We start from the raw sequence: 25,283 nt of genomic DNA on the forward strand, positions 1-25,283 counted from the left end.
AGTTGGGCATCCCAATGGAAGTATGAATGCCTGTGGGGAGACAGTGTGAGCACAAGAGAATTGCCTTACAGAGTTGGTTTGAAAATAACTGGTATGTACTGTTGCTGCATATAATACGCTTCTAGAAAAAGGCATAACACTTTAGAGTTGTCAAGTTAGTATACCTCTTGAGCAATAGGCACTTGGTTTCAAAAACAGGTAGTGGTTTGATCAACTCAGCTTTGAGATACTCATCTTCAGGTTTGAGCAAATAAGATGAAGGATTTGTCATTTCTGAAATCAAAATCCTTAGTAGAGATTAGAGTTTTAAACACAGGAAGTCCTTGATCTCTTTGTAGGCCTAAATTCAACAAAGCAATTATGGCAAACCTAACATTTGTTGAAGTATTTGGTGATATTTTTCCTAATTAGTGTTTCACCATTCAAGTAATAAATGCACTAAATTTTACAAATCAGAAAAACAGTATTAATGATTCTCAGCTGCATTCTGAATACATTGCTTTTCCTTTTACTTCCCCTATTTCAGCACCCACAAAGAGCCACACACAAATAAGGTTTGTACAGCTGGAAAGATTGAAATACCAGGTTTTTTTCCCTTCATTTAAAGTACGGATGTGCCTCTGAAGAATCGGGGATTGGCAAGCATGAAATGTAGTCATAATTACTTCTAACTCCTTTGTTTATGGAATGCTAGGATTCAGTATTACTTTCGCAGCTTAATATGTCACCCAGTGGTATTTCCCACATTGTCTTGTTATTCAGCTGCTCAAAAAACTTGAGCATGAAGTACCAATTGTTTTCTTAGAATGAAAGATTTGTATTCATAGTCAATTTATACCGCAATTCTTTCTAGTGGGATGGGGGGGAGGAGGAGGGGCAAAGGAAAGCAGGAGAGGATTGAAAGAATCTCTGATTTAACCAGAATCCACCTTTGATCTTATCTATTTCTAAATATTCCATGGTTTTTAAAGCTGTTCTTCCTCTGACAGGCTGTGGATATCAGTCAACTCTGGAGAAGTCTGATCTGTTCAAGTCAAAGGTTAATGGTTAATTTAAAGGTTAAGGTAAAGATTAATTGGATTAAATGGACTTTTATAGTACAGGAAGTTACGCTGTTAGTTTCAATGGACACCAATTCAAGCTGCTAGGGTTTCAAAGTAGGTCTCCAGAAGCACTTTAAGATCACTTCATACCTGTTGGAAAAAAGACAATGTATTGAATATTGTTCCTCACACCCTGCTGAACTATGCAGCTATGGAGCTCTGCCCCAGGACTGCTGTGCATGTGGGTGCATCAGGTGGAAACAGAGGCTGATTTCTCTTTGGCAGATACAATAATCTTAAGCCCTATTTTGTAGCGGTATAGAGATGCAGTATTTCTTAATGACCACTTGTCTAAAACTGTTATCTCTTTATTCTGTGAGAACATGGTGAAAATACAAGATTTGTTGTGGCTAGTCCCAAAAGCCTCCAGTCCTTTGCAGAAGTGTAGAAGGAAGGGGAGAGACAAGAAAAATGATTTACTAATTTGGGGAAGGGTTTTGATATAGTGCTCTGTGAGAGCAAGTGACTGCCTGGGAGATCCATTCAGTCCCATGTTCCTAACAAAATGGAAGAAATTGCTTAGATGATTTAAAATGTTTCTGCTGTCACTTCAGAATGCCACATGTGGGGAGAGGCGCTATAGACTAATAGAGTCTAGAGTGGGCTTATTCTACCACAGCTCTGCTACTGTTGTATTGAAAAATTGTTGTGTTGAAGAATTCATGCTGCAGAAGATAGATATATTTCCAAATTGAATGATGTATTTTCAAAATATTTGCTGTTTTTATAATCAGGGTAGAACACTAACACAGGGTAGATAAATTGCAGCTGTTTTTTAAATAAAGTGTTAAAAGTGTGGTGGTGGTATTTGAGTAATTGTTTGGTGTGGATTTATTTTGGTTTTGTTTTTACTCACGTACTGTGGGATAGACAGACATTATAAACTTTAAAAAATCTTTCAGGACTCTGGGAAATGTTTTGCCCTTGTTTGATCCATTTAGAATTTTCTACTTGTATTTGCTTTGTATGGTTCTTCATGAATAGGGCATGGCAATTTACTGATATTAAGTCAAGTAACTGGATTTATTTAAATTGTGTAACATTGCATGTCTTAAGGTTATCTCTCCAAGTATTGTAATTGACAAGGGCTGACAGTGGATCTGGAAATTCTAGATAACCTGACTTTCTTGCAAGTCTTCTTAGTTTGTGTATAAACATGCAGCTTTTTTTGTAGACTTTTGTTGAGAAGGAGTGGAGTGGAAAGTGTAAATGTCTTAGCTCAAAGCATTGTTTTAACTTTTTTACAAGGCTTATATTTGTTTGAATATTTGTGACACAATAGCTACTTTTTATAGCAAAGAATTTTTGAGTATGATACTGTTTGTAACTGGATTTAGACAGTTATGCTGACAAAGGTTTGTTTCAATAAAATTCTGTAATAGGGAAAAGGATTTTTACTTCTAATAGCAGCCCTACGTTTTATGCTTTACATATGTTGAGGAAAAAACTTCATAAAATACTTTGCTATATTTGCTCATTAAGTTTTGCAAGATGAAATACTTTTGAGTTAAAATTCCAGTTGGCTAATATGGTATGTACATATTATATTGTACTTGCAAACACATCTTGCAAAGCTTTGGACTTTGATTAAGCTTAGATCTTGATTTGTTGCCTTATATATTTCGCATATTAGTCTGCACTTTTGAGGCACACATGTATTGTGCTCAGACAGGAGGTTCCATTCTTACTGTGGAGCTTGCTGGCCTCTTGTGCTGGTTTGTCTTGCCTTTATAGTGTGACAGAGCCCAGAAGACTGATCAGGGGAAAAGCTTGTGCCTGGTATATGGCCAGCAATGGAAGGGTTTTAAAACATCTGTTCATGGGAAACACTCCCTAAAAACATACAGGGATTGAATGCCATAAACCAGGGGAGGTCAAGCAGGGAGACTGTTACTGAATCTGTGGTAGTTTCATTGCTGGTTTTGTCTTCATGGGGAATTTGGAGCACTTATTACCATTTCTCTGTCCTAATACTGCAAAGAACCAATATGCTCCACATTATGATGTAGAGGACAAAATAATACCACACTTACTCTGAGTTTACAGTGCTTTAACTCAAATGAGGTAGAGAAGACCCTTGGGGTTTGTTTGTTTACTTTTAGTTACATGGATTTCACTACCTGTGCTCTGATAAAGTTCTCTGCTTGCTGGTATATAGTGGAAGATGTGATCATATTTGGAGAACAATATGTAGTCCTTGAAGCATAAATTTGGGTATAAAAGTCTTATTTTTGTCGTTTTTCTTGCTTCCTCATTTGTGTAATTTCTTTCCAGAAGTTTTGAACCATGCATTTTTCTTCTCTGTGTCTCTTTGTCTCTTATCATACTTTTCCTTCCTGATCTATAATGGATTTGTTTGGCAAATTAGGATTTATTTTTGTAAGGTAGCGCACTTATTTTCAAGAATTGAAAAAATGTGGCAAAATACCTTTCCTCGCAGTTCAAGGTGGGAATTGCTACAGGAAACAAAATTAACCCTGTATGTTGTGTTCCCTGGGAGGATCTAACTCTTGCAGCAGTAGTTATTTTTCTTATGGGCATGTCTGTGCTAAGTCAGGATAAACCATCCTTGAAATTGGATGGATTTTTTTTTTAATTTTATTTTATTTTTAGTTCATTAGAGTTGAAAGTTCAAAGTCTGGATTAGGTAGAAATTGCTTCAAAATCTGAAAGATCGTGGTGCTAATTGATAAAAAAACATTGGATTAAGCCCTTGCAGAGTTTACTTACCAGATTAATTATGGAACAAATAGTAAGAATGTTCATTTATTGAGTCTGAAATTGCTTTACTTTGTCTGCTCTAAGTATGTCTTGATTCTGGCACAAGAGCAGTACAGACCAGGCAGAGTTGCCTCTACCTTTGTGTACCTTCCCATGATGGAATTCTTCAAGGAAATTTGTGGTTATTGGGGCTGTGAATTTAAACCACTGTCTGCTGGCAGAATTTGCTGTCAATTTGAGGGTGTCTGTTGGGGTGTTTCCATGTAATGTTAAAACCTGTACACTTGAACCTTTGCTTCAGCCCATGTCATTTACTACCAGAAGTACATTTCATTGTATTATAGGAAGGTACAAATAACTTTTTTTTTCTGTTCTTATGGAGGTTGTGGTAAATGTAAACACAGACTAAAGGAATGCATGAGGTCCTTATTACAGATCCATAAAATCTGATACCCAGATTAGGGAAGTAAGAAAAACCAAATGGAGGATAAGCCAGCTCATCCAATATTAATTCTTCAAATTTAAATGAGACTGAAAGCCCATGAAGAAATGAACCATTATCTTGCTATTCTAGCTTCTTTTTCCACAATGGAATCTTCTAACATAATTTATCTTTTCACACCAATACTTAGCTTAAAGTTAAAGCACATCAGATGTGCTGTTAGCTTACAAACTGGAATTTACATAAATACCTAAGCGGTATTACTTTAAACCTAAACAAAAGAAAGCAGTTACTCTGTTTCCTCTAATATCTTGGAAATGAAACCCAGAAGAGAACAAAATTGGTAAGAAAAACAGCGGTTTCAAATCCTTCACTCCTCTCCCATTCTTTTGTCATCTTTTCTGCTTTCCCAGTAAATATTACTTATGGTACTGAGCTCAGTCTTCCAAACTGAAGTTTCTCCAAAAATGTTGCCACTTGGAAAGTGAGGGAAGCGAACCTAAGGTAGCAGTGACAGAGGAAATAGCAGCAGCCAACAAAAAATGAAAACCTGAGCAATAATTGGGAAGATTAGCAGATATGTACTTGTCGAAATATAGCTTTTCTGAAAATCTGTAAAAAAAAAAAAACAACAAAAAACAAAAAACCTGTTTTCTGTAGGAATATGTTGCAGTTGTCTTATACTACTATTTTTTTAACTATATTGCAGTGGTACTCAAACCCAGTCAACATTGGTTATGAAATATTTAAAAATTGCACAAATTATTCTTTATTTCAGTTTGCAGACTAAGGTGTTGATCCTGCAGCTTGTGCCCTTTGGGCTAAACAGTAATTCTATTTAAAGCTGTAGATAATTGTACACTTTTAATGTTTTATAGGCTTTATTCAGTAGAAAAAAAAGGAGGAAAAAGAATTGTTAACAAATCAGTCCAGGTTGTGACAGTGGTAAAAGAAATCTGTGTAGTATAAGATAAGGTTATATTTAAATTCATAGACAACATATTGAAAGACAAAGAGAATGGGAGGCTTTGGGAGCCTTATTTCAAGACATTCCTTCTTTTGATTTACATTTTGGCATGTTGAAAACTTGCCATAGTGGCAACATTTTGAGACATCCAGTTTAGTTACCTTCAGATATACGCTACAGATCCTATGTGGCTTTTATGACATCCACAATTCTTGTTAGGTAAAAAGTACTGAGAAAGCAAGTTGCTGGCTCTTTATTCCAGATACTTGTGGTAGCCCGTCAGTGTTAATCTGAAATTTGTGATTTTTCTGTCTGATCAGGAAACCATCTGTTGTCCCTCTTGTCCTACTTCCCCTTCCCCCGCCCCCCGTACTTTTTCAATATGGCTTAAAGTCACAGAAAGAAGGATGGAAATTTTATTTGATGTTGTGGCTTTTTGAGAAACTGTTTGAAATAGCATTTGTGGCTGCAAATAATGCTAGTTGTTAAAAGCTCTGGAAATAGGTCTGTGAATTAGTAACTATTTAATAATATGTTTACTTTCATTTTAGAATTGGAAAAGAAAGTCTCTTCTCCCAGCCCTCCCAGCACTCATGGATCTTACATTTATTCTGCTTTGTTACTGAAGTCTAGTAAACAAGTGTTAATCCTCAGAAAATTTCCTTACGGGTCTTAGGTCCATCTTGAATTCTGGTTCGGTATTCTGATTCGGTATTCTGATTCCCTTACTGGGAAAAACTCCCTTGGAGGCTTTAGTTTAAGTTCATGCTCAGGCATGAATTCAGAGCCTGCTATAGCTCGTCTATGCTACGTATGACCAGTTCTGGAGAGAGGATGTACTTGACTGACCTTTCTGCCAAAGTGTGTCGGGAGCAATGTACAGCACAGTCCTGGCATTTCCCCAATCAGATCAGGAAGATATAAGGAAATCTCCAACAGGCTTGCACATTTTTGCCTCTTATACAGCAAGATGTTGTAAGAACAAATGACATATTTCTGTATGTATATTTTTTCCATGCTGGCATCCACGTATCTGAAGATAGTGGTGATACCTGCTTAGAATACTATAAAATGTTGTTTAGTGTACTTTAGAGTATTTAAAAATTGCTGTGCATTGTTTAAGACTGCATGCGTAAGTATAAGTTAAACTAACAGTCTATTTCACTGAAAAGAACATTTTTAAAAATTCTGTTTTCCATGGTAACTTTCCATTCTATCTCGGGTTGAACATTACCTTCCAAACTTGGCTTTATGTCCTTGAATTCAGTATTGGTCATATAAAACTACTTCTAGGTTTCATACACGTTGCTTCCTTTTCTCATGAAATATAGATGGCATCATACCTATTGTATGTAACATTTAGTAGTGCAGTGTAACACTGTACTCTTTAGTATTAAGCTAGTTACTGATAGAGTAGCTTCAATAATGTCCATAGGCATGCTGTTTTAAGGTGAATCATTCTCTACACAAGTATATAACAAAAACTTCATAAAGTTTATTAAGTACATGGTTTTTTTCCTATGAACTGCTGGGTTGATTTTAATGCAGTAAACCAGAATTCTAGAGCATAGATGAGGTGTATTTTTAATAATGCATTCTATAAATTCAGAGAAATGAATTTTTATCCTTTTTCATTTCTCCCTCATTCACTTAGTCCTACACTAAGCTTCAGTTCCCTTTTGATTATGCAAGTATAGTTGTTTGTGGAGCTGTACCGTATGTTTAAAATGATAGGGATAAAACCCCAAATGAAACGCATCTTTTGGAAAAAAGGACATTGTTGATCTACACCATTAAGGTTTAAGGTGTTGGTACTGTTAGTTTGATTCCTTATGAAGCAAATTAAAAGGCTTTTCATTTACAAATAAAGAGGCTGGTGCTTTTTGAAAATAGTTAAAACCACCTTCGTATGTATTATAAGTTAGGTTACGTACTGTACTTTATATTATTGGTGTGTTTTCAGAATTTATTTCTTATCAGCACATTCCCATGACATTTCCTCTTGTAAAATACTTAACTCTTCCTCCCCCAACCCCCTTTTGTATTTATAAATTTAACTTTAATTCTTCTGTGTCTGTTCCGATTAAAAAGAAGGGGAGAAAAAAAATAAAAGTGTTGCAGCATTAGTAAGAAAAGATAGCAAGGCCTGCATGTAATTCCCGAGCTTCCTGACGGACAGCAGTGGGCCACATCTGACACAAGTGGTTCTGATTTTTAAATCTCCTGGTTTTTAACTACGCAAAAGCACCTCAGATTATTATTGTCAAAATATTTGTTTGCTTCCTGTTGAGAGCTGGGAATCCAGAATTAGGTGCGTGTACCCTGTGCCTCGGGTTCCCGCTGAAATCCTGCACGGGGGCCTGGCTGTGGAGGGGAATGGGGCCCCTGCCCAGCTCTCGGGGGCTGTTCGGCAGCCCTGCGGGCACGTCCGCCCCACGGTGAGCTCCGACGCCCCACGGTGAGCTCCGATGCCCCACGGTGAGCTCCGACGCCCCACGGTGAGCTCCGTGCTGTGTATCCCTCCGTCTGCCCAGCCCACTCCCCAGGTGAGGCGAAGCTGTCACCTGTCTGCAACCAGAGGGGGACTATGGGAGAAGAGGGGAGGAAGAAGGGAAAAGTGCAGGCTGGGAAAAGAGGAGCGAGGGCTGCCTTGCCTTCCCTTTACCACCTCCTGCTGCAGCTTCCAGCAGAGATGAAGTTCTCTAGGGACAGACCCTGGCTTTTAATGAGGTCAGACTGAGTGGGAGTTGTATGGGAAGAAGGGTGTAATAACATGAAAAATTCAGAAGCGCTGCAGTACTCATTGGTATTGTAGGAGAGCTGGCAGTGGTAAAGCCTTTTTTGGTGTTACGTGGAGCCATTGCAAGGGCAGAAGAACCAGTGGGGTCACCAGAGACATCCATGTTGCTGAGCTCTGCGTACTGGGCGTGCATCCTTCATTACGGTCTGAATTACACGATGCACTTCTTGTTCTCCCTGTGCACCTCCCGAGCTGGGAAAGGATGCTCCGTGGCTTTGTGGGCATTGACCGGTGCAAAAAGGATGGATGTGGGTGTTGGGAGTGAACAGTGGAGGTGTAGTTGATATTGATGCGAAGGTGTCTCTGCAATGAAGGTTTCTCTAGGATCAGGGGAATGGTTTGTCTTAGTCCTGCTGAAGAGTGTAGGTTCTGTGTTCTTAGTAAAACTTTGACCTTTATAATCCCTGCAAAGGTGAAGCAACGGGGAAGAGAAGATGGAGACAGCATCTCAATCTTTAGCTGAGGTGCACTGTATAGGTGACATAATAGTACCTTTATATTAGTGTTAAAGACTGAGGAAAATCTTGATTTGCACACTTGCAGAACATGTTTTTATAGTTGTTTTTCTGTCTGCCCTGGCTGTATTTAAATCCTAAGCAAAAGTTTAGACTTTGAAACTAAAAAACCTTCTGGTTCTGCCTTGAAATTAGGAAGGTGAATCAAAAGTTTCTCTTACTGGGTTGTTTTTTTTTCCTTCCTCCTCACACTTTCCAGTCATCCTTCTGCCCAGTTCTGCTTCCTGTTCTTCTTCCTTTACTATCTTTTTGCTCCTAAAATGCTGAATATCGCCTGACCAGAGAGGATATTTTTTTTCTTCATAACTGTATTGCTTTTACCTGCTTGTCCCCCACCCTTTCTATTTGATTTAGATAAAGTCCTGCCCATACTTTGGGACTGGGAAGTGGCAGTATTTGTGCTTGGCTGCTGAAAGGTGTAAAATGTTAACTTTCTCATTGCAGATGATGAAGAAAAAAAATTTCATGAGCCTTTGTTTTATTAACAAGGGTTTTAATGATGTGATCAGAAACTTAAGTGAAGAGTACCGTAAGGCTTGATGTGGTTAGGGAAAACTTAAATTTCAGTAGGTTCTGGATCTGCTGGCCTCACAAAGATACAGTGCTGGGTATGATCATTTCTCTTTGAAATAGTTCTGTCATTGTGAGTGGCTCCACAATAAAAAAGTGAAAAAAGGAGGGGGAATGGAGTTTCAGTGTGTGACTGCAGTAACACATCATCTTGCGGTTAAAAATGACCAATTATTTCACTGAAATAATCTGGAAACAATTTCTCTTGCTGGCTTTACTAGAAAGTCAGCTGTTTTTCTGAAGTGCATCCTAATTCCCTGAATAGGTAATAAAATTCAAACAATATGTTTATCTAGTTTATTTCAAAAGGTTAATTTTTTTTTAATGGTGGGTAAAAAAAATCACTCTGCCACATATGCAAGGGATTAACTAGTTCTGTCCTGCTTTCTACAGGCAAAGATAGTTTCTTGTTACATTTGGGGCAATATCAGTGAGAAAATAATAAATAGTTTGGCCATGTGTGTTTGGCTCATTGTTTATTTAGTTTTTAGGGTTTTGTATGGGTACATAGATATTCTTGAATGTAACACTCAACAGATTTCTTATCAGGTAACTTAACCAGTCAGTTCATCATCTATTTCTTTACCTGGTTTTGGCAGATGGGTTATTACGAGCTGACTAAGAGATTAAGTTAATTCAGTGGATAGCAAACTAAGTTCTTGATATAAAGATGTAACTCTGATAAAGGCTGAGCTGGTAAGTAATTGAAACTCAGTAACTGAAAGGCTCAACTGGTAAGCCTGAGTCAAGGAGTTCAGGAGTTTGCACAGGAGGCCTAGAATTTCTTTTACTTCAAAGGTGGCAAAATTTTCTGGTGTTTGTGTTCTCAGGGCAAATTATTAGAGGAAAAGGCTCAAGACCCAGCTGGATGGACATTTAATTTACCATGTGTATTTGGACTAAACAAAGAAATCATGACTAATAACAGGGAAAAAAGAATTTGTCAGCAAAGAATGACTTAGAGGTCGAGATATGCAGGTATAGCATTATTGCTGCAAAGAACAGACTATATAAGGTCTTGCAGAAGAAATTGGAACAAACAGCGAAGTGTTCTTCAGCTGTAAAAGTTAAAAGACAGCAAGAAGAACGCAAGGGTGACCTCTGCAAGGTCCAGATGGGATAAAGGATCAAAATTATTTGGGTGTGGTCCAAAAAACTAAGTAGCAATTCGTGAATGCTGACAAGGCAGTTAAGGCAAGCTAGATACTGGTTCCCTCTTAGAAGGTACTGATACATAGCAGATCATCTAGAAAATATGCTTATTTCTTTAAATCTTTCAGGGAAGTTGAGAGGGGATGAAGCCATATTATTGGAGACTGACATATTTTGTAAGAAGATGGAAAAATAGCTAAGAGGACAAGAGTTCTGTTAGCATACCCTCAGCGGTGTATGTTGGTTAACTGTGAAGACTTTTCCAAGCCTGTTCTTTTCAGAAATTCTACAAGTTTTGTTTCCTCTTTAAAAGATTTAGATTGCCTCAAGTTTTTTGTGAGAACCTGTAGGATTTATGAATCTGCATTCTGAGATCAGAGCTTTAAACCATGAAATTTAGCATCCTGTCATTGGCATCAATTACTGCTAGATGCATCAGGAGAAAGTAAAAAGAGCTACTTAGCTCTCTTCACATGATTCTTCTCTGCATTTTTGTCTGTGGAACTGTGATGCTGAATTCTGAATAACCCATATGCCCTTGAGAAAGTAATACAAATGGAAAGATAGATTTTTCCAGAGAGATTTGCGCCACTTGCTTACATGAGAATGAAACCTTAAGAGTTTTTGGAACGTTTTCCCATTTCTTGCCCTCTTTTATGGGTTAATACTTTTATTATGTTTCTGTTGACATCTGCTATAGCCCTTCGACTTATATTTGAAGGCAGTTTTGAGCAAAGACTCTCTCACAGTTGTAATAGAATTCAGAGCTTACTTATAAATCAATCACCTGTTGTCGTCACATGAGAGCTTGTCCTTGTAAAACATAAAGCCAAAGAGCTGCTAAACCTAAACAGTTGGCATAAGTAATGCAATTCTTCTAAAATGTTGACTTTCAAATTTTTACCTGAATATTTTTCATAGTTCTAGTAAATATTTGTTGCTGCACTTTAATAGGAGAAACTCAATATTTTTCTTTGCAGTTTCTTTCTGCTCCTAGTGTGCTAAAGTAAATTTTGTGGCTGGTTGTAGAAGTTTTTGTTTTGAGACTGATCTTTGCATGTTTCAGGAAAATCAGTTTGCCATATTCCATTTTAAAATTTATTTTTTAAATACCCATGACTCTTAAGACTTGGGTTCTTTTCCTTTGTTTTTTACCTGCTCTTGACCTGCTGCTCGCTTCAGTCTGTGCCTCATTTAATGACTACTGATTTCAGTGAAGTACTATATAAGAACAGTATCTTATCACCACAGCTTCAATCCAGATAATGGACTCATCTGGTTTGAAAATGTAATTTTGACCAGGACATTCTTTTTCTTTGTTTTCTTTTCAGCCCAGTCACTGAAAGAGTTTGCTCGGCTCCTGATTGCTGTTGAAGAGGAGAGGAGACGACTGGTAAGTTTGTTGGCAATAATATGTTGCAGTGGGCCTCTTTTTGGATAAAATAGTACACTTTTTTCTATTTCTCCTGAAGTGCTATTTTAATTTTTTTTACTTGTGTAATAGATGTTAAGTATTTCATAAGAATCACTTGAAATTCTGCAAAGGCAGAAATGTGCTAGCACAGACTGCAGCAATTTTTAATGGAGTGTTCAGTCAAATACTTTTGCATCGATTTAAAAACTGTTTTCTCACAATTTCTTCCCTCCTCACTCCCCACCCCAAAATAACCTTTGAATGCTGCTATATCTTTCCTTCCCCCCATCTTGTCTTATTAGTCACAAGGCACAGCAATAAAGTAAACTGTAAACAAAGAGCTTATAGTGGAAATGTTGATTGGTATTTATATTTAATGAAATACTTTGAGTGTTGTCCAGTGAATGTATACTAGTAATCCAAGAATATGATAAATAAGTGGTAAGAAGAGAAACCAGATTCATCACCCCTGAGAAACTCTTGCAGAATACATTATTGATCAGACTTGTCAGATTTGTCCTTTGTTATGGTATCCTTATTCCCTTTGTTTCCATACTGATGAATCTACAGTAAGCTTTCATTTATATTTCTATTCAGATGTAGCTTCCTTACAAAAGTTTTAAGTGAGTCCTTGTACAAGTATTTTTTAAAAAATTCCACATAAGCAATTAAAGTACTTTTTTTTCTTGGAAGTCAATTATGGATAAAGAAGTGAGGTAAAGATTAACCTCAGTAGGGGGATTTTTAAATATTGTGAAAGTTTAACTAGCTCAAATCCATCCAATGACTATGTCTGTCCTGATTTTCCTCCTCCTTATGAGTACTTAGGAAGGTGAGGAAAAGGATTTACTGACTCAGATTGGAGCAAATTTATTAATTCAGGAAGAGGCTTACTTAAAGTTCTCTTATTCCTAGGAGTAAGTAGCCATAGGATTGGTCTCCCACTATATCTGTTTACATAAATATTTTAAAGTGGCAAAATCATAAACATTTATATGGTATAGTTGCATAGTTAATATCACCTAAACCTATAAAATTGCAAAATTTTTGCTTCATGCTAAAAATTTTTTCCAGGGTAGACAGAAGAGTGAGGTGACTGTTCAGTACTTACCACCTTAAAAGCTGTTTACCAGAATACTTGTTAATTACTTAGTTAATGTTTCAAATTAATAGCTTTCCAGTTTGGGTTAAAGATTATTGTAAACTAACTATTAGAAAAAGGAAAAGCAATGAATAGGTGAAGGATTTTTTTTTTTGTTTTCAAACTGGTTAGTCTTTTATAATATGTATACGTAATTTCCCTTTATTTTGTCTGTCTTTATTTTTCTTTTTTCTTCTTGGAGGACTTGCTCCCTTTTTCACTTTTAGAAGTTTCTGGCCTTTCTATAGTTTATAATTTGATCTTTCCATGTAACATTTTACTTTGTATCTTGTAGGAAGGCCATTAGAGTAAGAGGGGGAAAAGAACATTAATTTTATTAAGTGAAAAAAGACCAGTCAGATAGAAAGATACTTTTTGTTCTATTTCAGTATGACTTCAGTGGGAATGCACAGATTGTATAGCTGAGCTGTTGGATCCCAATGCAGGGTCAGAGACTTGGGTGAGATTTCAGTCCTACAGAAAAATATTTTACAAATCTCTGTAAGTTTAGTAGAATGCAATCATCAAATCATAGTACACAAAGTGGCAAACAGTAGTCATGTGTGGAGAAGGTGCTCTTGATGGGAAATCATTTGCATCCAGCTTTTTGCTGCGTTTGAAATAGCCCCATTCTGTTTGTTCTTCAAACTGAATGCTCATGCTGAGAGCATCGAGGACACACAGTTATCATGGTAGTGATACTTGAATAAGAAAATTCAGCAAACTTGGAATGTCTCTGTTTTTAAAAAGTTTTATCTGCCTGTTGGTGGAATTTATTTAGTTATTATTGGAATTAAACTAATGAAGTATCACCTTTGTCAAAGATGCTTGGTTTTTATTTTCCAGTTCTCTTACTGCAGTTTTCTGCATGCCATCATATAAGCCAGAGGTCCCTGTGAGGATCAGTGTGCCATGCTATATGCTGAATAGATTGCTAGTAATAAGAGTTTTCTGCTTGACAAACTTGTGATTTAACTGTGAAATCTTCAAAACATTTTCTGCTTATTTCTGAGGAAGTATGGAGCATTATGCATACACTTTGATTCCTCTGCTGGAAGCACTTCAAGCCAGCCAATTTACAGATTAGTGATGATTTTAGAAAAAGTTCTCTGCTTGACTGGAAAGCTTGAGACAGGGCATGCAGGTCTTTAAGAATTTGATTTCCTTTAGTTCTGCATAAAAAGAGAAAACTTGCATAAGTTTTGGGTTTGTTTTTTTTTCTTTTTTTTTTAAAAAAAAGCTTGTTCTTCTTGACATTTTGTAGAAGGCTTGGAGAAAAACAGCTAGTTGGCATTGAGACTATTTATGGATACACTTCATCATACCATTTACAACTTCCTTTTAGTTCTTGAAGTGTGTGACAGCAAAAGACAATATTGTATCAGCGAATGCTGGATGTACAGGAATATGGAATGACAGATGCTAATTTTACTTACCAGCTAATGATCTTGTTTCCCTGCCTTGAATTTTGTATTATTAATTTATGAGCATGCATATGAGTGCATGAATCGGATTTGAATATGGAAAGTATTTATTCATATCACCAATTTATTTCTTATCTGATGCCTATTAAATTCTTCATATGTAAAATTATTTATTTGTTTTGGTGAATGCAGAGAGTGTTGGAGTGCTTGCCCACTGAATGTATAATTTAAGTGTTTCCAATGGTCAAGGAAATAGTTTGAGAGGTGCTTAGTAAGTCTTCTGTCCTTGCATAAAGAACCAAAAGGAACTTGGTTTTGTTTTCTTTAGAAGAAGCTAATGAAGGAAGAAATTATGAACAGTGTTACTGGGAAAAACACTGACGTGTAAGGTTAAATAGAACTGCTTATCACATAAATAAAAACTCTGTTGTCTAAAGCTTTGCAGCTATTGTTATTGGCAGCAGCAATAATACGGCGATTATTGTAAGTCAATTTCTTTTATCCTTGTCTTTTATTTCCTGATGCTAAAAAATTAACTAGTAGTCTTAGAAAAAATAGAGGTCATGCACCAAACATTTCCCCTTAAAAAGCAAATAAAGGAAAAAGTAACTCGTAAGACACCTTTTTAATGATATACAGCCTTATGTTTGATATCTGTCATTTCATGGTGGTGTTAATTTAATGGTGCTGTTGGTAAATGGTGCATTAAAAAAAACCCAACCAAACAGCTCTGACTCTTGGGTTTTACAAGTAGTGTAAATAGGATAAAAAGTCAGATTAATCCCCACTGCCTTTCCAATGACTTCAACAACAAGCCACCAGGGAATGTAAAATAATAACCTCTATTTCCCAGTGATTATTAGGGAACAATAGAAATGCTATAATTTAATTTCATGTGAATATTTGGATCTATATCAAGGGAATTTACTTAAAATAATTTCCTTCCGCTCTTCCTGAATTTACATTGTTTCTGTTAAATAAGTGATACACTATTTTATTTTAGAGATTCATGCATTATTTATGTTTCCTACTCATTTGATATTGTTAGTAAACGTTATAACAAACAGAAATGGGAGTGGTATAAAATGCTAATTCCTTTTCCTTTCGTAGGATTATGCTGTGTTGACATAAGAATAGATGAATTGATTCATGCTACTGATTTCCTTTTCCTTGAGATCCCCTATCAATTTGAACCATTGAATGTGTTCTCTTGAGTGTTATATGATTTTGAATGTAAATTCCTGATTATTTTTGAACGTTTGCTATATCCCGAACTGAAATGGGCCTCTTAACTGTTACATTCCTTGCATCATGAGTCAGTGAGATGTGTATGCTTACTCTGAATTCCTGACCAATATTAAATACTTCAGGGGACACTACAAAAATTCTGAAGTGGATAGTTGTGTACTATGCTCAATGAATATTTTTCTTTCTGACATCTGTCTCTCTGTATCTCATAATCCTCATGCTTCAGAGAGTATCTCGTTGTGAACTTTTTTGTATTAACTGGATGTTCTTATTGTGGATCTGTATTTGTCCTCACACAAGGGGTCTGATGCTATCTGCCTCCAGGGAAAGCATCAAAATATTCAGTTTCAAAAGCTGCACTTGAAGAAAAATAAGTGAACTGTTAAAACCAGCTATCCATGGAATGGTACATAAAATCAGATACTGAAGGACACAGCATGTTGTTCAGCAGAATTAACCTTTTCCCTATAATTTGAAGTGGGTTACAGATTCCATCAGAAGAATAAGCAGTCTTCTATCCACAGGTGCTGCTTATTACTCAGTTTATAAAGGGGAGAAATCATAAAATCACATACACTAGCACCATGAGACTGCAGAGCATACACCTAGTATTTTTGTTTCACGTGGGCTCTCTCTTAAAATGACAAAAAACAGTGTATGATGGTGTTTTGATATACTTGGTAACTGTTTTCAGTGCTGCCAGCAAGGACACTGTCAGAAAGCTATTGCTACAAATGAAGGAACACCACCACAAATAAGAGGGTTTCTTCTCTTTGCCATTAGGACTGGGGTTTTGTTTGGCTTGGTTTGTTTGTTTGTTTGTGTTCCCCCCCCCCCATTTTTGCCATTTTAAATTAATAAAAAAACACCTCAAAGCTGGTTTGGGCTGGTTTGGGGGGGGTTGGTTTTTTTCCTCACACTTAAGATGGCCTGTACATATCCTGTTTGAGCAATTAAGGTAGCATGTACTGTGTTGCTGACCTAACTTCTTTGGAAAGAGTTTGTGAATTTGTGCATCAGACTCGTAATTTGGAAATACCCATTTGCTCAGTAACTGAGCTTTCTACTGAACAAGGAGCAGTAAATCAGCACAGAATTATTTTATTTTGTTATAAAAATTATTTTTACATTTATTCATTTATTTATGATTTTCTTCCTCCTACCCCAAGTATAGTAGGCTACAAACTTGATATTAATTGCAGCAGATATCCAGGTCTTTGGTAAATGGAATTCTGCAAGATGGGAAAATACTGATTTGAATGGTTTTGTGGTTTTGGGGGGTGGGGCTTTTGGGGGGTTTGGTTTTTTGGGGTGGTTTTTTTTTTTTTAAGACCATCAGCTTACTGTCTACTGTCAGTCAAGCTAACTTTTAGAAATCATTGGGAAAATTATTGAAGATAAATCACATGCCTTCATAAACCTTTCTGGTGTACCCCCATTTTGAATACTTGCTATATGCATCTCTGGTCAGAAAGCATTATGTAGACTAGCAAAGATACAGAGATAGGCAACAAGGAAGGCTAGACACCTGGAAGCTCAGGATGAGAAGAGACTGCCTGCAAGGAGGACTCTGAGTAGCTTTAGTTCAAATAAATTAGATCAATGTTATTTGGAGGCCTGGGATTCATTAATTGCAATGACATATCTCAGTACCCTTTAAAGTTTTTAGCAGATCAGACCTACTAGTCCTGAGCAACAGGTTAACACTTCAGCCCTTGAAATGAGATTTTTCTTTGGTTTTTTTATTGCTGATAAAATTGTCAGTCTTACTTCCTAAGAACTAACCAGAACAAACATTTTAAGTCTTACTTCGAATATAACTAAACATTTGTCACTATAACCCTGATTGCTACCCAGTTCCCCCATTGCCTTTTATCAGAGACTCTTCCGCTCCTCTTCCTGATCTGAGCCATTTGCAAATACTGTGAGAAATGAATGAAAAAGACAGAAGAAAAAACACCTTATCCTTTGTTCTCCTGTTATTGAGTGTGTCACTAGGGAATTTATTCTGTATGCCGGGTAGAGGTATCAGTGCCAAATCTTTATGTCCCCAACAGCATAATTTTTTCTTGCCTGGAAGTGGACAGGAAAGGTCTGCAGAGTAGGGCAATGCGTCAGCAGATTATGTCCTAGTCTTCTTTTACCTTCTAGGCAGGAGAAGTTGGGATCTAAAGGACTGGTTTGGGGAACCATCTACTTCTAAAAGCTCAAAAGGGTAGTTGCTTTGCTAGAAGAAAGCCAAATCTGCAACATTTAAGGACAGCTGTGTCTCAGAGTGCAGAGATTGTTCGTTGCTGCTTCATCCCTTTTTAGTGTAAATTGCTCCTGGAAATCTTTGGACAAGCCATGGATACTTCCTAGAATTGGAGAGCTTAGTAGAGTATCTTCAGCCTCACTGTCTTCCTGCTTCCTTTTCATCCCTCTGGAATTTGTCTCAGCTCCCAAACTGTGAGAAGAGTAAGTTTTGTCTATACAGGTGAAATTTGCCTAACATGGTTGCATGTATGCTGTAGCCATCTACATTTTTCCAGTCTAGACTCACATTATGGAGTCTGTGTAGAGAAATGGGAACTTTTCAGATATTGTCAACCGTAAGGAGATGCTTGAAACGTAATTTACTGACAGTGTGTTCATATGTTTCTCTTTGGAATGTGTGTGAACTTTTACCTTCTAGATGGTTAATTCGTGTGAATATTCAGTTTTTGTGGTAGGTGCTAATTTCTTCCATTTATTTTAGTTTCTAGAATAATTTTTGCTTACATTTTTCATTTATCTCTTCTGGAGAAAAATATAGTTTGTCATGACCTTACATAATATAATATGAATTCTCATTTTTAAAATATGTAATACTTATTTTGTTGAGGCTTTTGCCTGTTAGCCTTGGAAATTATTGCAGAAGAGAGATGATCTGGTCAGTAGCAGTGTATGGTTTTGTGCTGTGTTTTGGCTCTGGAATGGTTGGAGGAACTGTGCTACAGAAAATTTTAGCTAATGAATGATTTTCACAACAACCTTTCTTCCCCAGTTCTGAGTCGGCTTTGTGTCCCAACTACTGTCAATGTAAAAATTGGGAGGTAACTCAAGTGGAGTTCACTGACACCTAGAAGAATGTTTTTGTATTAATATTAATCACATATTTGCAGAGTATTTCTTGGACCCTTTAAGAAAATGTCCTGTCTTCCCTGTTGTGTTGGTACGAGTGTTTGTGTGTCTGTGTAGTGAACATAACTGAAGAAGTGATCCAGCTGGAAAAATAATTCCTTTGGCCCTGACTTTCTATCAGCTCCTTCCCCTCACTTCAGTGCACGCAAGGAAAATGATGACTTTCTGGGCCAGAATTACTATCAAGAAGATAGTAATTTCTTTGGTATAATTGCTATCAAAAATATATTAAAACTATACCTTCACTTGCTACAGGTGTTATCTGTGGCCACTATAACTGATGAATTAAATCAAGAAGTGATAGGCATACTTCTCTCATGCAGGCTTCTTAGAGAGCAGATGTGCAACATGATCCTTTGGTGTGTTCTTGTTGAGGGAGAACTCGCAATGCAGCTTTCCCCCTTGCTGTGTCTTGGGCTAGAAGGAATCCTGTTTGCTATCTTTCTCTGCACCACTCAAGTACAAAAATATACGTGTTCAGTTAATGTTTCTTAACATTTGTACTCAATTAAAAAGGAAAAAAACCAGAGTAATAAAAGTAAACAGCTCACGTTCTGTTATCATTAATGTACTTTAACATCTAACATCTGTACGTATGCATGGATGTTTCTGAACTTTCCCCAAATAAAAAAACACATACTAGGCCAGAAAATTTGGAGATAAAATTATGGGTGCTCTTAGTACAGAGCATTAGCTGGCTCTTCCAGGTGACACTGCATCAGCTTTCATAATTTTCTCAAATAATAATGTCTAGGAATGCATATGGAGCTTTTAGTGTTACTTTTCAGTTTTATGCTTGGTACATTCCTGTTTGTTTAAAGTATAGTTCTAATTTCTCTAATAATTTTCATTCTTTAAAATCATTTGTTCCATTCTTTTTGTGGAGACGAAGAAGAAAACCAAAGTTATCTTGTAAGATTTGATTATGATAATATTTAAAAGATCAAACTGATCTCACTAGAAACTAGTTGCAAGTAGTCCCTCTCATATCCATGTTACTGCCCACCTGTTGACATCTGGGATTGAAAAATACAGGTCCCTGTTTTCTTTCAACTTTGCAGAAAGTAGTTCTGGAATAATTTTGCTATGAAAGAGTAATGCCATGAATACAGAATTTGCTCAGAGTTTTATGATGATGATGAAGTCAACAGAGAACCCACTGTTCATGTTTTGCACTGTATTTCTTAGCAGCTTTCTCTTCTTTTTTATTTTTCCTTTGAAAATGTGAACTGTTTCCTATTGATACAAATGTCCACAGTGAAGAACTGTAGCATATGCAAAGCCTTTTTGCACCCCGTCCTGCTCAGCTTCGTCCTAGATAATTTTGTTGTCTCATGAACCCTACCAATTGAGGAAGAAAGCAATCTGACTATTTTTAGAGACAGTTTTTGCTATTTTCCAAGATAGTTGTCATAGAGTTGAATTGTGACATAGTTATTTTCTTGTAACCATTTTTTATCAGAGGTGTGAAAGTGTAGATCTGTCACATTGATCTCTGCTGTTTTGTGTTGGCTGGTTAGCTGGCATGAAACAGGGAGCGCTTGTCTGTCTTGATGGGGCCAAGAGACTCTGAGTAGGACCTGGGACTATTGTTCAAGACGAAAGGCAAGTGGAGACAAGGGGCTTCACTAACTCCGGTCCTTGTTTACAATACTTCTTAACATTCACATACATGTAACTTCTTATACAAACAGTACACAAAGCCTTAGTGAGAAGGCTTTGATAATTACTGTCCTTATAGTATTTGCTTTTCAGTTTTCTGCAGAGAATGGAGACGAAGATGTTTTTGGGTTTGTGTGGCAGGGTTTTGGTAGCGGAGGAGGTGCTACAGGGGTGGCTCCTGTGAGAAGCTGCTAGAAGCTTTCCCGGCTCCAAGTCAGACCTGCCGCTGGCCAAGGCTGAGCCCATCAGCAACAGTGGTAGTGCCTCTGGGATAAAATATTTAAGAAGGGAAACCTGCAGTGGAGGAGGGGAGTGGAATGTGAGAGAAACCCCTATGTGGACACCAAGGCCAGTGAAGAAGGAGGGGAGGAGGAGCGGGGCAGGAGGGGATGCCCCCGCAGCCCGTGGTGAGACAAGGCGGCAGGCTGTCCCCCCCCAGCCCAGGGAGGGGAGCGGGGGAGCAGATGCCCACCTGCAGCCCGGGGAGAGAGGAGCCCACGCCGGAGCAGGGGGTGGATGCCCCCCAAGATGGCTGGAACTCCATGGGAAAGCCCGCGCTGGAGCAGGCTGTGCCTGAAGGACTGCAGCCTGGGGAAAGGACCCATGCTGGAGAAGTTTGTGAAGAACTACAGCCTGTGGGAAGGACCCACATTGGAAATGTTCATGGAGGACCGTCTCCCATGGGATGGACCCCACACTGGAGCAGGGGAAGCGTGAGGAGTCCTCCCCCTGAGGAGGAAGGAGTGGCAGAGACAATGTGTGATGAACTGACCCCAACCCCCATTCCCCTGTACTGTTCGGGGGGTAGGTAGAGAATTCGGAAGCAAAGCTGTGCCTGGGAAGAAGGGAGGGGTGGGGGGAAGGTGTTTTTAAGAATCGGTTTTACTTCCCTTTATCCTTGTTTTGATTTCATTCATAGTAAATTAAATTGATTTTTTTTTTTTTTTCCCCCCCAAGTCGAGTCTGTTTTGCCCGTGACCATAAGTGGTGAGTGATCCCTCCCTGTCCTTGTCTTGACCCATGAGCCTTTCATTACATTTTCTTCTCCCCATCCCACCAGAGGGGAGGAGTGAGCGAACAGCCTCATGGTGCTTTGTTGCTTGCTGGTCTTAAACCGCAACAGAAGAAAATCCATTTATTTTTAAATTGCAGTGTGTGTTGCAGGAGTACTACACTGTAGATTAATGTAATTAATTCAGTTAACTGTTACAGTTTCTCCTGCTTTCTATATTTGGCATACTTGTATTTTTATTTACCTCCCTATGGATATCTGACTAGGAAGGTGCTAGGATGATTGCTCCTTATTACAATATAAAATGATTACAGGGAGTCTTTAATCTTTGGTCTATGAAGCATTTTATTAAAAGTTTTAACAGCTTGCTGTAAACAGTCCCATGATTTTCACAGTGTTCTGGTGAGCTGGCTTGGTGCCTTAGGAACATTCTTTGCAGTTCTTAATTGACTAATCAGCAGTGACTGCAATAAGCATAGGAAGTGATGATTGAAAACTAGTCAGTAAAACAGTAATGCGTGGCCAAATTTCCGAAAATTTCTGGTTTACTTTGCAGCATTTTTCAGTTAGGAGAGAACATTCACAAAGTGAGATTCCTTGCCATTCCCAATTTTGAAGAGTATCATCAAGAGACAGAGAGATTAAATCCTCCTTTCAGTAAAAGTGCAAAATGGGGGCTTAGTTGGAAAGCCACTTGCTACTTCTCATTTTATAAATCTAACTTGTTCTTGATTTCATATACTCATTCCATGTTCCTTGTGTTTTCAATGCATGTAATCTTCCATTACAGGACAGCAACTTCTGAAAGTGTTTTGAGAGGTATTCACTGAGTAGCGTGGCTGGAAGGAGTTTATTTTAATGTCGTTTTAGTCTTCACAGAAATGCAGGTAGTTGCTATTTCGGCTTGTAGATGCTTTGGCTTTCAACACAATCACTAACTGAGTGTTTTCTCAGATGACTGTTGACAGAGAAAAGAGAAAGATATTTGTACTTCTAAATGAGTATTTTAAAGGAACCTGAGTTTTGCTGGATCAGCCAACCTTATAACCTTAAAGTTTTATGCATTTATTTTGTGACTGAAGAGGGAGGGAATGGAGTTGCTTGTAGCAGAGGGTATGTGCTGTACCCATTACTAGCCTGCAATAATGTCAGAACATGCTGTTACCTGACAATCTACCAATTTCTTAATTTTCTTTAATGGATTCTGAATTTATCTGCACTTCTTACAGTAGTATGAGAAAAGGTACTTCATTCCTACAAATGACTTATTTTCAAATTTTTCTTCATTTAGTCTGATCTCTGGAATAGTTTGAAACCCCTATATTTGTTGTTTTTATTCAGTGTCCTGGAAAATGTGATTAAAAATGGATAACAACACAAGCACTTTATGTACCAAAGGATATGTAGAAACAATGATGCCTTTATTTAAAACAAACACCCACCAACAAAAAATTCTCCCACCTTTTCACAAGAAAGCAAGATATTCTCCCTTGGGGAACCTGTGTAATCTGCATGGGTCCATAGCTGTGTTATACACAGAGATGTTTTATTTGAAGTGTTCTTATTAGGATGTTGTCTTAAGGTTTGCAGAACACTTAGATTGCTTTTATTATTCTTTTCAAATGTCTGTAGAAGCTCCAATTACTGTTAGTTTGACAAACTTTCTTCAATACATCTCCCCTAGCAAGTGCTTTTACTTTGAACTAAGATTGAAACAGATTAACAGTTTTGTCTAGTGTTTTGGCAGCAGTGCCAGCTTATTATATACACACTTCAGAAAACTGACCTGGCTAAAAGCAAAACAAAACAGACAAAATTTTTTACTGGTTATTTTTCAACCATGTTGCATTGCCACAGACTGTTTCAGCATCACAACAACAGAGAGCAAAGGAGGAAGTCAGAGTATGAAGAAGCAATGCAAGATCAGCAAACTCTGTGTAAGCTAACATAACTGCCAAAATAAATGCCTGCAAATCTAGCTCTCGGTGCAATGCTTGCTACAGCCCTGCTGTTACAACTAGTTGTGGTCAAGGAAAGAGGTTATTTTTCTTGTGGTAAAAGCAAATTATAGCAGAAATCTGGAAGCCATGTCACATGGTCCTGCAGAAAGTTTCGAATGATGAGGCCATGGATTCTGGTAGCCTTAAAGATTAAAACACTGTGAGAACTGCTTCTTTGGATACCTGTCCTTTAGTAAAAGACTACCATTAAAGAAAGCATGCTAGACATTTCTCTCCCCCTAAGCTGGCTCTTACACTATGTTGAGATCTTTTTACAAGCTAAATAGCTTTCTAAATTGATTTATTTTGTTAGTCATATTTGCATGACAGCAGAAAAAAGGCTAAGAAACCTGTGTCTGATACTACTTCTAGGCCTTTTGCTGTAAATGTCTTGTCATGACATGTCATCCTGTGTCCCGCATCCCTTTCTTAATTTTCTGTGCTGTTCCCAATATGTTCATTTTGAACTTTCACCGCTGGCAGTTGGCAGAACCTTCTAAATTATAATTCTTCAGCATTTGAGGCTTAAATAGCCTCTGAATGTTTTTCTGTGTGTCAGCTATCAGTAAAGCTTTGCATGCATGCGGCTATAAAATTGTATTTCACAGTATGAAATAAATTCAAATTTTTCTGTATCTTCATATATTGTTTTTTCATACTAGTTTGTTTATTGTTATGCCTGTTTTTTAAAGGAACAGCATAACCTTTTCCTGTGGTTGTAAGGAATTAGCCTGAACAGCTACATTGCACGTTTCTAATTTACTCTTTAAATTTCGGCTGGGATACCGGAGTGCTGTACACACAAAGAGTTAATGCTGTCAATAGCATGGACATATCGAAAAATTTTCTGTGCGTCCTGTACCTATAAAAGTTCATTTATCTCTGAATAGTTAAAATCTATGGCTAACATACCTTTCTTCAGAAAATGTCTTAAATGTTCATACACGTGCTTTTGTTTCCTGAAAGGATACATCCTTCCAATCTCGGGAGTTAACAGTTCCTGGGCATAGTACCATTACAAACAGCTCAGCTGACTTTGGCTTTATGCCTGGACAAGTTCATTCATGAAATAGTTGTTAAAACAAAATACAACTTCCAATTGCATTCATCTCTTTGAATAGCTAGTTTCCTCAGCACCACCTCTTTTTTTGTTTTATTTTTTATTTTTTAACAATGATTTTGGGGATTGGTTTTGTTAATACTGGAAAGATAATGAATAGCGGGTTGTTTGGATACTGTCATGGCTCTTGTATCAAGAACCAGATGTGGCACAGAAGCAAAGGATTTAACTATCAGACTGCCTTTCTCAGTGTTTTATTTCACAGTAGCTGCACAATATAATGCAAAGTGATTCCTAATAGTAATAGATAGTAGAGGTTAGTAGCTATTAACCCCACTTTTGCAGTTACTGGAATTGACCCATGGAGACCTGCAGTGTCTCTGAAGATGGAAATTTATTTTCATACTAGAAGGTAGCACAAATTGGTCACAAATAATGACAGCAAGGTCAGCTGTACTACCAGCACAAACCTACCTGGCTGCTTAATCAATCTCAGCTTCACTAAGAGCAGCAGGCAGGTATTACGTGACTGCTAATAAACTGGTGCATACATAGTTGCTTAGTCCCCATAGCCACCACTTAGCTACAGATAAAGCGTTTTTACCTCACACAGAAGTGATCGCATGGACTGCTACAAAAGTAAGTAGGTAGATCAATAGTTAAGATTGGACGAGAGGAAATGGCCTCAAGTTGCGCCAGGGGAGGTTTAGATTTGATATTAGAAAAAATTTCTTCACTGAAAGTGTTGTCAGGCATTAGAACAGGCTGCCCAGGGAAGTGGTGGAGTCACCATCCCTGGAGGTGTTCAAAAAATGCATAGATGTGGCACTTCAGGACATGGTTTAGTGGGCATGGTGGTGTTGGGTTGATGGTTGGACTCAGTGATCTTA

The 25,283-nt window shown here is 37.6% G+C and overlaps 1 protein-coding gene across 1 annotated transcript in view; it reads left to right on the forward strand.

The window, feature by feature from the left end:
* Positions 1 to 25,283, forward strand: part of ARHGAP42 (Rho GTPase activating protein 42) — a 162,145-nt gene that overhangs the window by 45,080 nt on the left and 91,782 nt on the right. Inside the window, exon 3 of the mRNA XM_052812685.1 lies at positions 11,602 to 11,663. Within this exon, the coding sequence (XP_052668645.1) occupies positions 11,602 to 11,663 (62 nt within the window). The remainder of the gene's footprint in view (positions 1 to 11,601; positions 11,664 to 25,283) is intronic.

This window comes from Harpia harpyja, chromosome 17 (genome assembly GCF_026419915.1).
Source record: "Harpia harpyja isolate bHarHar1 chromosome 17, bHarHar1 primary haplotype, whole genome shotgun sequence".
Classification (NCBI taxonomy): Eukaryota; Metazoa; Chordata; class Aves; order Accipitriformes; family Accipitridae; genus Harpia; species Harpia harpyja.